The sequence below is a fragment of the Salmo trutta genome, chromosome 19 (genome assembly GCF_901001165.1).
Source record: "Salmo trutta chromosome 19, fSalTru1.1, whole genome shotgun sequence".
NCBI classification, from domain to species: domain Eukaryota; kingdom Metazoa; phylum Chordata; class Actinopteri; order Salmoniformes; family Salmonidae; genus Salmo; species Salmo trutta.
Genome location: NC_042975.1, coordinates 13,241,193 through 13,255,965, shown reverse-complemented (window position 1 = coordinate 13,255,965; position 14,773 = coordinate 13,241,193). Strand labels below are relative to the sequence as shown.

The 14,773-nt window shown below is 42.9% G+C and overlaps 1 protein-coding gene across 2 annotated transcripts in view; it reads right to left on the bottom strand.

Annotated features, from left to right (window-relative positions):
- The window catches only part of rapgef6 (Rap guanine nucleotide exchange factor (GEF) 6), a 181,957-nt gene that overhangs the window by 105,756 nt on the left and 61,428 nt on the right, over positions 1-14,773 (bottom strand). The window contains exon 7 of one of the 2 annotated variants that reach the window (XM_029699779.1): positions 837-965. In XM_029699779.1, the coding sequence (XP_029555639.1) occupies positions 837-965 (129 nt within the window). Of the gene's footprint in view, positions 1-836; positions 1,555-14,773 lie in introns of those variants that run through there. The other variant, XM_029699778.1, reaches the window with a different exon arrangement.

Genomic DNA, 14,773 nt, shown 5'->3' with positions numbered 1-14,773 from the left:
GAGAGAGAGATGAGAGATCGGGCGGATGAGAGAGAGCAGGCGAGAGAGAGAGCAGAGAGCCGAGAGAGAGAGAGAGAGAGAGAGCAGGCGAGAGAGAGCAGGCGAGAGAGAGAGAGCAGGCGAGAGAGAGAGCAGGCGAGCAGGCGAGAGAGAGAGAGAGGGCGAGAGAGAGAGCAGGCGAGCGAGAGAGAGAGGGCGAGAGAGAGAGCAGGCGAGCAGGCGAGAGAGAGAGAGGGCGAGAGAATTACAAGATGTCAGGATGATCAACAGAGGACATATACATTTTAGTTTTTACATAAAACATAACTCAAGTTAACTTATGACTGTTCACTGTAAAGGCATGTGTCTGCTTTCGCCCCCCACCCCAAGTGAGCCCTCTGCAGAACTTAAAATAGGCTTTATAGCTATGGTAGTTCAGTGTGGAGTAAATGTAGGATACAGCCATGAAATCTACTTATTCTGCAATGTTTCATTCAACTTTCAACACTCAAGATAAACAATCTTGTGACAACTATTTTTTGGGGGGGAATGCAATCCTGCACTATAAACAAACTAACTAAATTGTAACCAACATACCAGTAGATACTTTTACACAGTAAATCCACTCTCCTTATCCACACTGCTTTTAGACTTTGACCTACCACACAACAAGCAGTACTTCATTTAACACTTTTACAGTTTCACCACAGCTGTCAACACTACACTTACACTAAACAGAGAGCGCTTGGTACATAGACACCTCAGACACAGCCGTCTATGGCATCTTTCTGTCTGAGCCGAGTAGAAGTCCTTTAACTTCAGGAACATAGTGAGTAAACATTAGCGTCAGTTCTTACCGTGGGGTCCTGGCCGTCAGTGATCAGTTCCCGCTCTCCCCGGGGGTTGACTTTGCGAAAGCGCCGGCGGGAACGTCTCTGGGATGCCTCCCTCTGCTGTGCCCCCTCACCCTCGCTGGCATTGTCCACCTGAAACACATCACCAAGCTGGGCCTCAGTGCTGGAGGTCTGGGGCTCAGAGCTACCGCTACTACTAGACTGTTCTTGTTCTGAGATCAGAGTCAGCTGCTCAGACTGATCACATTTGTTTCTGGCTACTGGTTCTGAGAGCTGATCCTGGCTCTGTTCCTGTTCAGGGTTCTGTTGTTCAGGCTCCTGGTAGAACATCCAGTTCTTCCACAGCACAGAGAGCCTGTGCAAGCGCCTCGTCATGTGGACTGCATCCAGGACACGGACAAGAGAAGAGATAGGAGAGGTAGACGGTATGAGACTCTCTCTCTCCAAGGCTGCGACGAGAATAGTTCTAGTCATTCTCAGTCTGCTGTGTCGAGTCAGGAGACCGTTTCTGCACAACATAGCTCACAGTGAGACCACAGCTTCCTTCAATATACCAATTTCCTTTGCGAGACAGAACATTTTTGATTGTATTACTATGCTGTTGCTGGAGTATTTGTTTTCTTTTCACGCTACAAAAAAAACTAGGCTGAGCGAATAGTTGCATTTTGTGAAGCGAGTTGTGAAACTATTCAAAAACATTAAAACTAGGATAAATATTAAATGGAAGAATATTTCAACTGTTCAAGACTCATAGGCTTTGAGTATTTTCAACAACAAAAAATAAACAGTACTTTTCTAGACTCACATGCTTGAAGAGTATTTTCACTAGAAAAGCGATGATGATGATAAAGGCAGTCTAGTATGAGAGGAGAGGCTGTGTTTTATGAGGGCAGATTGAGTGGGTTTATCAGGACAGTGGAGGAGATGACGTAACCATCAGTACAGGTAAAGTGCTGTGTTTGTAATAACAACGTGGCAAACAAACTATTACTTATTGTTCAAAACAGCCATTTTTTGGGAGGGTTTTCAGTTAAAACAATCAAAATTAAAATCATGTGAATTCATAATGCAGATGTCTACATTGCGCTTCCCGCGGAGTGAGAAATGTTTTATCATTTATGCTGCTGGTGTGCTTGCTTTTCTCGAGAGTGGTGCGAGTAGCTTGTTGTTGTCATGCAATCACAAGTCATCAAACCGGCTCTACAGTCATAGAGCTTCCCTGTTGCAAGTAATTAGGGGACATCTAGGCTATTCAACAGAAGATGAAATTACAATGACAAAACTAAAAGTTAAATGAGGAAGACAGGGAGCCAACAGGCAGGCCGCTTCTTAATCTGAATGGGTTTGTTGTTATTTACTGGAAGATTTGGAAGGGGAGGAAGCGCACAGTTCAAGTTATGTAGTCTCAATTACAATAGCTAACAAGCTAGCTAGCTTCACTAGAGTCTCTCGGTTTAATACGTCAAGTCAGGTACTATGTATTCAGATTAAATGATAAATAACTAGTGAGTCCACCAGCGCAGTGAGTCCACCAGTTCCCAACGCATTAAACGACCAGTTCTTATAGCCTTTAGCTGTACCCTCATCCTACTCCTCCTCTGTTCCTCTGGTGATGTAGAGGTTAACCCAGGCCCTGTAGCCCCCAGTTCCACCCCTATTCCTGAGGGGATATGCTTAACACCCTGGCCATCCTACAATCTAAAATAGATGGCCTCAAACTCACACAAATGATCATGGAACCTACCAGGTACAACCCTAAATCCGTAAACACAGTCACTCTGATAGATATCATCCTGACCAACCTACACCTCCGCTGTCTTCAACCAGGATCTCAGCGATCACTGCCAGCGTCCGTAATGGGTCCGCAGTCAGATGACACCCCTCATCACTGTCAAACGCTCCCTAAAACACTTCAGCGAGCAGGCCTTTCTAATCGACCTGGCCCGGGTATCCTGGAAGAATGTTGACCTCATCCCGTCAGTAGAGGACGCCTGGTTATTCTTTAAAAGTGCTTCCCTCACCATCTTAAATAAGCATGTCCCATTCAAAAAATGTAGAACTAAGAATAGATATAGCCCTCCAGACCTGACTGCCCTTGACCAGCACAAAAACATCCTGTGGCGTACCTTATTAGCATCGAATAGCCCCTGCGATATGCAACTTTACAGAAGTTAGGAACCAATATACACAGACAGTTAGGAAAGCAAAGACTAGCTTTTTCAAACAAAAATGTTCATCCTGTAGCACTAACTCCAAAAAGTTCTGGAACACTAAAGTCCATGGAGAATAAGAGCACCTCCTCCCAGCTGCCCACTGCACTGAGGCTAGGAAACACTGTCACTACCGATAAATCCGCAATAATCTAGAATTTTAATAAGCATTTTTCTACAGCTGGCAATGCTTTCCACCTGGCTACCCCTACCCCGGTCAACAGCTCTGCACCTCCCACAGCAACTTGCCCAGGCCTCCCCCATTTCTCCTTCACCCAAATCCAGATAGCTGATGTTCTGAAAGAGCGGCAAAATCTGGACCCCTACAAATCAGCTGGGCTAGACAATCTGGACCCTCTCTTTATAAAATTATCCGCCACAATTGTTGCAACCCCTATTACTAGCCTGTTCAACCTCTCTTTCATACCGTCTGAGATCCCTAAAGAATGGAAAGCTGCCACGGTCGTCCCCCTCTTCAAAGGGGGAGACACTCTAGACCCAAACTGTTATAGACCTATATCTATCCTGCCCTGCCTTTCTAAAGTCTTCGAAAGCCAAGTTAACAAACAGATCACCAACCAATTCGAATCCCACTGTACCTTCTCCGCTATGCAATCTAGTTTCTGAGCTGGTCATGGGTGCACCTCAGCTCAAGTTCCTAAACGACATCATAACCACCGTCAATAAAAGGCAATACTGTGCAGCCGTCTTCAACAACCTGGCCAAGGCTTTCGACTCTGTCAATCACCACATTCTTTTCGGCAGACTCAATAGCCTTGGCTTCTCAAAATGACTCCCCCGCCTGGTGCACCAACTTCTTCTCAGACAGAGTTCAGTGTGTAAAATCAGAGGGCCTGTTGTCCGGACCTCTGGCAGTCTCTATGGGCGTGCCACAGGGTTCAATTCTCGGGCCGACTCTTTCCTCTGTATACATCAATGATGTCGCTCTTGCTGCTGGTGATTCTCTGATCCACCTCTACGCAGACGACACCATTCTGTATACTCCTGGCCCTTCTTTGGACACTATGTTAACAAACCTCCAGACTAGAGGTCGACCGATTAATCGGAATGGCCGATTTCAGGTTTTCATAACAATCGGTAATCGCCATTTTGGGACACCGATTATGGCCGATTACATTGCACTCCACGAGGAGACTGTGTGGCAGGCAGACTACCTGTTATGCGAGTGCAGCAAGGAGCCAAGGTAAGGTGCTAGCTAGCATTAAACTTATCTTATAAAAAACAATCAATCTTAACATAATCACTAGCATTACTAGTTTATCTAGCTTGTCCTGCGTTGCATATAATCTGGTCACCATCGCAGCACCCACCAGTAGCACGCGCTCCAGCAGGTATATTTCACTGGTCACCCCCAAAGCCAACTCCTCCTTTGTCCAGCTTTCCTTCCAGTTCTCTGCTGCCAATGACTGGAACAAATTGCAAAAATCACTGAAGCTGGAAACATATCTACCTCACTAACTTTAAGCATCAGCTGTCAGAGCAGCTTACCGATCATCGCACCTGTACAAAGCCTATCTGTAAATAGCCCACCCAGCTACCTCATCCCCATAGTCATTTATTATTTGCTCCTTTGTACCCCAGTATCTCTACTTGCACATTCATCTTCTGCATATCTATCACTCCAGTGTTTAATTGCTAAATTACAGTTATTTCGCCACTATGGCCTATTTATTACCTTACCTCCCTAATCTTACTACATTTGCACACAGTGTATATAGACTTTTCTATTGTGTTATTGACTGTACGTTTGTTTATCCCATGTGTAACTGTTTTGTTTGTGGTGCACTGCTTTGCTTTATCTTGGCCAGGTCGCAGTTGTAAATGAGACTTGTTCTCAACTGACCTACCTGGTTAAATAATGGTGAAATAAATAATTAAAAAAATTAAGTAGCTAAAAGACTGCCTTTTTCTCTCCTAACGTTACAGCATTGTTGCGTTAGGCATTTGTTTAATTTTATTTTTCCTTTATGTTGATGATTGGGACCTGTTAGTGGTCGTTGTGATAACTGCACTGAGATTTTAATTTTGTTTAGGAAAAAAAAAAAGATTGTCTTAATGTTAAGGATCCCAGTTTTGTTTAAATGTTCACATCCCTAGTTTGTAAACCCATCAAATGCTGTCACTGACACAGTGAAGGCGGAATGCCACCACCGGCCCAGCCAGAGTAAAAACAAGCGGGAGACGAATAAGAAATTAACAAAAAACATCTGCAATCGTCTGAACATTGCTGCGATCTCCCTCAATGTCTCGCTGAGTCGGGGAAATCCCTGCCAAGGCAAACCAACTTTTTCCACTGTATTTTAAGCATCATGAGTGGGCTCTGACGAATGCCAGCAGAACACTATTGACAAGTGTTTTGCTTCGCTCAACCATGTACTTAGATGACTTTCTATTTCATATAGGAGTGGGCGGGTAAAACCCAGAGCCAGGAGAAGTCTGAGGAGGAGGATGAGAGTTAGGATGAGGGTAGTCTGTGATATAAACTCAAGTCAGTCAGTCAGTCAGTCTCAGGGCGTGTGACGGAGAAGTCCGTCACTGGCCGCAGGCAGTGTTTGGTACACCAACACACATTCAGCGCGCCTCCCTGCTCCGTTATCAGCTACGTTAACAATGTGGGTCGACACACAAGTTAACTTCTCTTAGTACATACATTTCACACTTTATTCTTACCTCCCGTCAGTAACAGTTTATGGTATAAAGAATATACAGACAAGTGTTCATGTTTAATTTAAGCAACGTTTATTGTACTTAATGTCATGGATGAGCGCGTTGTTTGGTTCTGTTCCTGTCCATCTCTGTAGCTTCCGGGTAGCTGGGATAAGGACCAGAGCGACGGTAATCGGGCTGGCTTTGTAGTGCCTGTCCCGAATGGCTCGTTCATGTGAATGGGCATATTGGAAGGCTCTATGTCAGTAGGGATGGGATTTTGTAAATGTGTTATATTGGTATATTGTATTATGAGAAACGTGTTGCAATGTAAATAATTCAGTATGTTTAGTTGAGTGGAAAATGTTTTTGATGAAGGTAATTGCTTAATTAATTAGTGCTGGGTATGTTCTGATGGAAGGGGCTTCCCCTACAAAAGGAGCCTCTCTTTCAGTTCAAAGGGGGAACCATTTTGGATTGAGCTGTTGATGGGGCAGCATTGTTTGTAAGCTGTCCCCATAACGTATACTTTGGATGGCAGTACTGTTGTTTTTTTCCAGATTCACTATGTAAATAAACACCCTTGCACAGAAGTACTTTTGCGGTTCCGCCAACTTTTTATTTGATAGAGGTTAGGTTTTTCAGTTTAGCCTTCAGACCTACTCTACGTGACAGGGCGATATTGGCATTTTCTAGTCTATCGGCTATGTCAATAGTACATCGACATAGCAAAAGTTTTGCTATGCCAGTCGCCACTCACCAGGAATGTCTAGCTTTGAAAATCATCAGCAGCAAGCTAGCTCATTCGCCAACAGAAAGAAAGGTGCAGTATTGAGAAACGGAATTGACACAGTGACCAAAATCGAATTCCTGTTGCAAATATTAGTTTAATTCACTAATAAGGCTCGTGTCGATGTGCCCGGACATGTAGATAGCCATGTGACCTGTTAGCAAAGATTACGATAACAAACCTTTTCATCTGTGGTGTTAGCAACTATGCTAGCTGGCTAGATAAACATGGTGCTAAGGTATCCGACAGGAGCTAATTGCCAACGTAGCTAGCTAACGTTAGCTGGTTATCACTTTGAACATGCAACATTTTCAGCAAGGAGCCATCTGACTTGCAGTGTAACGGTAGCTATTTACTGCTGTGCTGATCTGACCAGCTGCATTCATAATTGACAGTTGAATTTCAATGTATTCAGACCCCTTCCCTTTTTCACAGTTATGTTACAGCCTCATTCTAAAATGGATTAAATACCCCCCCCCTCAATCTACACAAAATACCCCATAATGACATAGTGAAATTAGCTAAAATGTCTAAAAATCTGGTTTTGCTTTGTGAAATAAGGTAGTGTGTCGATTTAATTTGAGAGAAAAGGCTGTAACGTAACAAAATGTGGAAAAAGTCAAGGTGTCTGAATACTTTCCCAATGCACTATAGAGGATTGTCATCATAGGGAAATATGGAAGTGTTTTAAAATTCCCAACTAAAGGTTGGCAATAGGTTTAGCTACCTAAGAATCTTCCTGTATGTTTATGTACCAGGAAAGCTGTAGATCAGTGCGTTCTCACTTCTCAAACTACGGATGCGTTGTGAAGCATAAACAAAATAAACACGGAATACGTTGATACGTTGTTGCATTACTTAATGGCAACACTGAATGTCCCCTGAGTGATTATCTTTGCGCATCAAAAATGATGTTGCCTTCATACGCGCTGTAGGCATCCATATCCCCTGTATGTCCCCCGACACAAGAACCATGTTTGAGAGGTTGGTGTTGTAGAAATTTAGTTTTTATAGTGAACAATAACTTTTAGGCACATCCAGTGTGCAAAAAAAGTGCAATTACCACATTTGGACACTTTGGAGAGGTTGAAAAGACACTTGAATGTACCCTGGATACCCCATAACACCACCACAATGTTTGAGTGAGGTTGATATGGAAGAAAGTGTTTTTATACTGAACAAATAGTTGTTAGGTCTATCAATCCCATTTTTTAAAATATTATTCACATGTTGTGGAAGCCATCTGATGCGTTTCCAGCTCTGGTCATCAATAATTCACTTATAGTTTGTCAATGAAAGATGACGTTCCAAAAAAAAACGTATTGTGTTTACTGCTCTGAACTATGTAACTCCTATCTATCTTCTGATGATTTCCTCATAATCTCTAAGATGTCTTCTCTCCAAATATACCACATTTTTGCATGTCAGAATCATGTAATTACACATGAATAGCAGTTACTTTTGAGTGTCTATTTAGGCGGAAATCTACATTTCTCCATTACATTTAAGAGGTTATTAAAATGCATACAGGGCTGTCTCTGGGAAATGTCATCAAAATGTTCACATTTTATGATATTGAATATCGGCCTAAAATACCCCCAAAAATCGGTATCGGCCCTAAAAATTCCATAACGGTCATTCTCTAGTTCAGGCGGCAGGGCTGTCATCTCTGTGAGCTCCAGTCATCCATCAGGGTGTACTAAGACATTACATGAGACACACAGAGGAAAAGAGGCAAGGAGGGCCACAGAGGAAAAAAGGGGAAAGCTCACACGTCAAGGCCATGATGTGAAAGTATGGCCAATTTGCCCGTCATTAGGGCTGGAAAATGCCAGGTACCTCCCGATATATTACCACGATACTTAAGTGTCGATACGATATGTATTGCAATTCTCATGATTCTATATGTATTGCGATTTGATACTGTGATTTTATTGCGATTCGATCTTCCAAACATATTGCTAACAATATGTCTGCTGCAGAGGGACAAGAGAGAGCCAGGAGAAAGATTTGATAAGTCACGGAAATAAAAGTGCTGAAAACAAATTGGCTCCCTATTTAAAAAGATGGAGAACAAGCTACAGGAGGAAAAATACTGGTGTTTTGGTGCAGATACAGCCAACTATCGGCAACATAATACAGCGATATTGTCAAATATCCTGATATATAACTATTGATTTTTTCCCCAAAAACGAGAGAATAACAGGGGAATGGACTTGTGTCACAAACAGTATGAGGTGCAAAGATTGTACTGTATAACAACTATACGATTGGTTGATTTATCAAACAGCACAGACTTCTCTAATGAAAAACTAACCAGAATGACAGCCTAATAGTGTTATCACAGCAAAGTCAACAACAGAAGACTGACTAAGCATTTTAAGGGGGCATTTCAGTGTACAATTACACACTGCAAGGAGTCATTCCACACACACTACTAAATAGAAAGTCTTCACTCTGAACAGAGTGCGGTCTATGAAGAGTCTGCCCATACGGAGATATTTCCTGCTTGGACTATTGACTAGTTAACTCCTGTATGGACTGGTCTGTGAACTACAATGGTCTGTCTATGGCTCTGTGCTCCCAGACAAACAGGCCGAGACAAACGGACAGGGACAGAGACACAGGGTGGGTGAAATGGAAGCCATGCACAAATGCATGCAGTTAGTCTGTGATAATTCCCCAGGACTCAATTAGCTAATTGGTTGGAATGTAAGTGATTTGACTGAGTGCTGCAGCAGCGTGAATGAGGAGCGGAAACTGGTGTGTGTGTGTGTGTGTGTGTGTGTGTGTGTGTGTGTGCACGCGCGCTTGTCAGGGTTTCCGAAAAATTACTGGGAATATTATTATATATTTTTTTTTAAATCTGAGCATTTGATAAATGTCCATTAAAATAACATCAAATTGATCAGAAATACAGTGTAGACATTGTTAATGTTGTAAATGACTAATTGTATCTGGAAACGGCTGATTTTTAATGGAATATCTACATAGGAGTACAGAGGCCCATTATCAGCAACCATCACTCCTCTGTTCCAATGGCACATTGTGTTAGCTAATCCAAGTTTATCCTGTTAAAAGGCTAATTGATCATTAGAAAACCCTTTTACAATTATGCTAGCACAGCTGAAAACTGATGTACTGATTAAAGAAGCAATAAAACTGGCCTTCTTTAGACTAGTTGAGTATCTGGATATTACAGGCTCAAAATGTGTCACGGCTTCCACCGAAGTTGGTCCCTCTCCTTGTTCGGGTGGCGTTCGGCGGTCGAAGTCACCGACCTTCTAGCCATCGCTAATCCTCTTTTCATTTTCCTTTGGTTTTGTCTTGTCTTCCATCACACCTGGTTTCAATCCCATCAATTACATGTTGTGTATTTAACCCTCTGTTCCCCCTCATGTCCTTGTCGGTGATTGTAAGTGCTTGTGCACGTCTGTCCTGGTGTGCGCCGGGTTATGTACCCATTATTTGATTGTTCTGTTTTCCGGTGAGTTTTTGGTTATTAAACTACGCCGTTTGGAAACACAGTTTCTGTTCTCCTGCGTCTGACTTCTCTGCCGCCAGTACGCACTCCTTACAAAATGGCTAATATCTAATATTACAGGCTCAAAATGGCCAGAAACGAAGACCTTTCTTCTGAAACGCGTCAGTCTATTCTTGTTCTGAGAAATGAAGGCTATTCCATGCGAGAAATTGCCAAGAAACTGAAGATCTCGTACAATGCTGTGTACTACTCCCTTCACAGAACAGCGCAAACTGGCCCTAACCAGAATAGAAAGAGTAGGAGGCCCCGGTGCACAACTGAGCAAGAGGACAAGTACATTAGTCTCTCTAGTGAGAGAAGCAGACACCTCACAAGTTCTCAACTGGCAACTTCATTAAATAGTACCCACAAAACACCAGTCTCAACGTTAACAGTGACGAGGCAACTCTGGGATGCTGGCCTTCTAGGCAGAGTTGCAAAGAAAAAGCCATATCTCAGACTGGCCAATAAAAATAAAAGATTAAGATGGGCAAAAAAACCAGACACTTGACAGAGGAACACTGGACAGAGGAACTCTGCCTAGAAGGCCAGCATCCCAGAGTCGCCTCGTCACAGTGCTTTTCTTTCAAAAACAAGGCCATTTCCAAGTGACCCCAAACTTTTGAATGGTAGTACACACAGTTGAAGTTGGAAGTTTACATACACCTTATTCAAAAATATTTAAACTCAGTTTCACAATTCTTGACATTTAATCTGAGTAAGACTTCCCTGTCTGAGGTCAGTTTAAGAATGTGAAATGTCAGAATAATAGTAGAGAGAATGATTTATTTAAGCCATTATTTCTTTCATCACATTCCCAGTGGGTCAGAAGTGTCCATACACTCAATTAGTATTTGGTAGTATTGCCTTTAAATTGTTTAACTTGGGTCAAACGTTTTGGGTAGCCTTCCACAAGCTTCCCACAATAAGTTGGGGGAATCTTGATCCATTCCTCCTGACAGAGCTGGTGTAACTGAGTCAGGTTTGTATACCTCCTTGCTCGCACACGCTTTTTGAGTTCTGCACACAGGTTTTCTATGGGATTGAGGTCAGGGCTTTGTGATGGCCACTTCAAAACCTTGACTTTGTTGTCCTTAAGCCATTTTGCCACAACTTTGGAAGAATGCTTGGGGTCATTGTCCATTTAGAAGACCCATTTGCGACCAAGCTTTAACTTCCTGACTGATGTCTTGAGATGTTGCTTCAATATATCCACATAATTTTCCCTCCTCATGATGCCATCTATTTTGTGAAGTGCAGCAGTCCGTCCTGCAGCAAAGCACCCCCACAACATGATGCTGCCACCCCCGTGCTTCACGGTTGGGATGGTGTTCTTCGGCTTGCAAGCACCCTTTTTCCTCCAAACATAACGATAGTCAGTATGGCCAAACAGTTCTATTTTTGTTTCATCAGACCAGAGGACATTTCTCCAAAAAGTACAATCTTTGTCCACATGTGCATTTGCAAACCGTAGTCTGGCTTTTTTATGGCGGTTTTGGAGCAGTGGCTTCTTCCTTGCCGAGTGGCCTTTCAGGTTATGTCGATATAGGACTCGTTTTACTGTGGATATAGATATTTTTCTACCTGTTTCCTCCAGCATCTTCACAAGGTCCTTTGCTGTTGATCTGGTATTGATTTGCACTTTTCACACCAAAGTACGTTAATCTCTAGAAGACAGAACGCATCTCCTTCCTGAGCGGTATGATGGCTGCATGGTCCCATGGTGTTTATACTGGCATACTATTGTTTGTACAGATGAATGTGGTACCTTCAGGTGTTTGGAAATTACTCCCAAGGATAAACCAGACTTGTGGAGGTCTTGGCTGATTTCTTTTGATTTTCCCATGATGTCAAGCAAAGAGGCACTGAGTTTGAAGGTAGGCCTTGAAATACATCCACAGGTACACCTCTAGTTGACTCAAATGATGTCTGGAATTTTCCAAGCTGTTTTAAGGCACAGTCAACTTAGTGTATGTAAACTTCTGACTCACTGGAATTGTGATACAGTGAATTATAAGTGAAATAATCTGTAAACAATTGTTGGAAAAATTACTTGTGTCATGCACAAAGTAGATGTCCTAACCAACTAGCCAAAACTATAGTTTGTAAACAAGAAATTTGTGGAGTGGCTCCAACCTAAGTGTATGTAAACTTCTGACTTCAACCATCCATACATCCATACGGGACACAACGGTACAGTGGGCCCACGGTTCGGTATGTATCACGGTTTGTGGGCCAAGGTAACAGTACTGTTTCGGTATCTTTATATTTATGAAAAGTATGCGCTTGTATGACTCTCATACAGGGGAAGAGTTTGCAACACGTAGCTCTTCATCTCCCAAACCAGTACATAATGAACCGTCACAGAGGTAGCTTCCAGTACATAGTGAACCATCACAGAGGTAGCTTCCAGTACATAGTGAACCGTCACAGAGGTAGCTTCCAGTACATAGTGAACCGTCACAGGAGGTAGCTTCCAGTACATAGTGAACCGTCACAGAGGTAGCTTCCAGTACATAGTGAACCGTCACATAGGTAGCTTTGAGTTGCTCTGGAGGTCCAACTATCAGTGGAGAGAGCTAAATAGGGTATCTGTGTCAATTCATTTTCAATTTCTCTCCATGATGTTTCAGAGTTTGGGAATTACTTTGCTGCTGAAATGTGTGCTGGAGGGGACAATGTAACGCTGTGAAAACTTTTTCATCATGTGACGAAATCCCGAGTCAGTAACCACCGAATAGGGCTGCAAATCTTTGGCTATGAATACTCCCACTGCTTTCGTTATTTCTTTGCTTTTCTGAATTTGTTGCAAATTGTTGTTGGAAGGCAGCAGCGAGAGATTGTTGTTTTGGCTAACGAGTGGACTCTCCTTGCTCCAGCTCCACCTGCAAGGGATACGGCCGGGTGACGGTCACGTAAATGACATGTTACACGGAACCCAAACCGGCTGCGCGCATGCACCGTCATGCGCCATCGTGCATACATTTATTTTGTCCCCCCACCAAACGTGATCACGACACGCAGGGTAAAATATCAAAACAAACTCTGTTACATTAACCAATTACATTAATTTGGGGACAAGTCAAAGCATTAAACATTTATGGCAATTTAGCTAGCTAGCTTGCTGTTGCTAGCTAATTTGTCCTGCGATACAAACATTGAGTTGTTATTTTACCTGAAATGCACAAGGTCCTCTACTCCGACAATTAATCCACACATAAAACAGTCAACCGAATCGTTTCTAGTCATCTCTCCTCCTCCTAGGCTTTTTCTTCTCTTGACTTTATATTGGGATTGGCAACTTTCATAAATTAGGTGCATTACCACCACTGACCTCGTTCGTCTTATAGTCACCCACGTGGGTATAACGGTTATACCCACGTGGGTGACTAAAAGACGAACGAGGTCAGTAACCAATGAGGAGATGGCACGTGGGTACCTGCTTCTATAAACCAATGAGGAGATGGGAGAGGCAGGACTTGCAACGCGATCTGCGTCACAAATAGAATTGACTTATATTTTTTGCCCTTGGCAACGCAGACGCTCGTTGGCGCGCGCGAGCAGTGTGGGTACAACAATTGAATAATATAGATTTCTAAATTGATTTTGCAAAGCTCGCGCACGCGATGCCAGCGGTGTAGTCAGCCTGTTAGAAGTGTTTCCACCCGAGTAGCCGACAGTGGCAAAGCAATGCATGCATACTGTACTTTGTTTGTTTATGGTCTTCTTACCCTCGTCATTGTATTGATCGCTGAATCCAAAATGTTCCCACACAGCGGATTTGAAAGACGGTGGTGCCTCTTCAAATTTGCTTCTCTCTGTCTCGCTAGCGCTCGCCATTGTCACGTTGGAGCTGAGAGAATATTTGTTTTTAAGTTTCCCCTCTCTTCATGGGGCCCCTTTAGGGACGTTTCCTACCGAGATGTCGTTGCAAATTGTCCATTTGTTGTTTAAGGGGGAGGGGGTTGCGGTCACTGTGGTTGCCACATTTTGAGACATTGCTGCGGAGTAAAGTTGTTCGGCCCTCAGGAGCCCCAAGCCGTTGCCTGCCTTGCCTGTTCACAAACTGCATCTGGTTCTGTGGATCTGAATGTAATCGTGCATGTAGTCTGCAGCACAAAAAGTTCATTTTGGAAATTAGAGGAAAATGACAGACATATGATAATTCCGCGGTTCACGTGTGCGTATTGAACAGTAGGGGTCGTACCGAACAGTTCGACAACGTACTGTGTACCGTTGCATCCCTAATGTATATTTATACGCTCTGGAAAAAATTAAGATACCACTGCAAAATTATTTGTTTCTCTGGTTTTACTATTTATAGGCATGAGTTTGGGTAAAATTTTAATTTTTGCTTTATTCTATAAACTAGTGACATTTCTCCCAAATAAAAATATTGTCATTTAGAGCATTTATTTGCAGAAAATGACAACTGGTAAAAATAAAAAAATATGCAGTGTTGTCAGACCTCGAACAATGCAAAGAAAATAAGTTCATATTCATTTTTAAACACCACACTACTAACGGTTCAACTAAGGAAGAGTTCAGAAATGCATGTTTGGTGGAATAACCCTGATTTTCAATCACAGCTTTCATGCATCTTGGCATGCTCTCCACCAGTCTTTCACATTGATGTTGGGTGACTGTCGCTCCTGGCGCAAAAATTCAAGCAGCTCGGCTTTGTTTGATGGCTTGTGACCATCCATCTTCCTCTTGATCACATTCCAGACGTTTTCAATAGGGTTCAGGT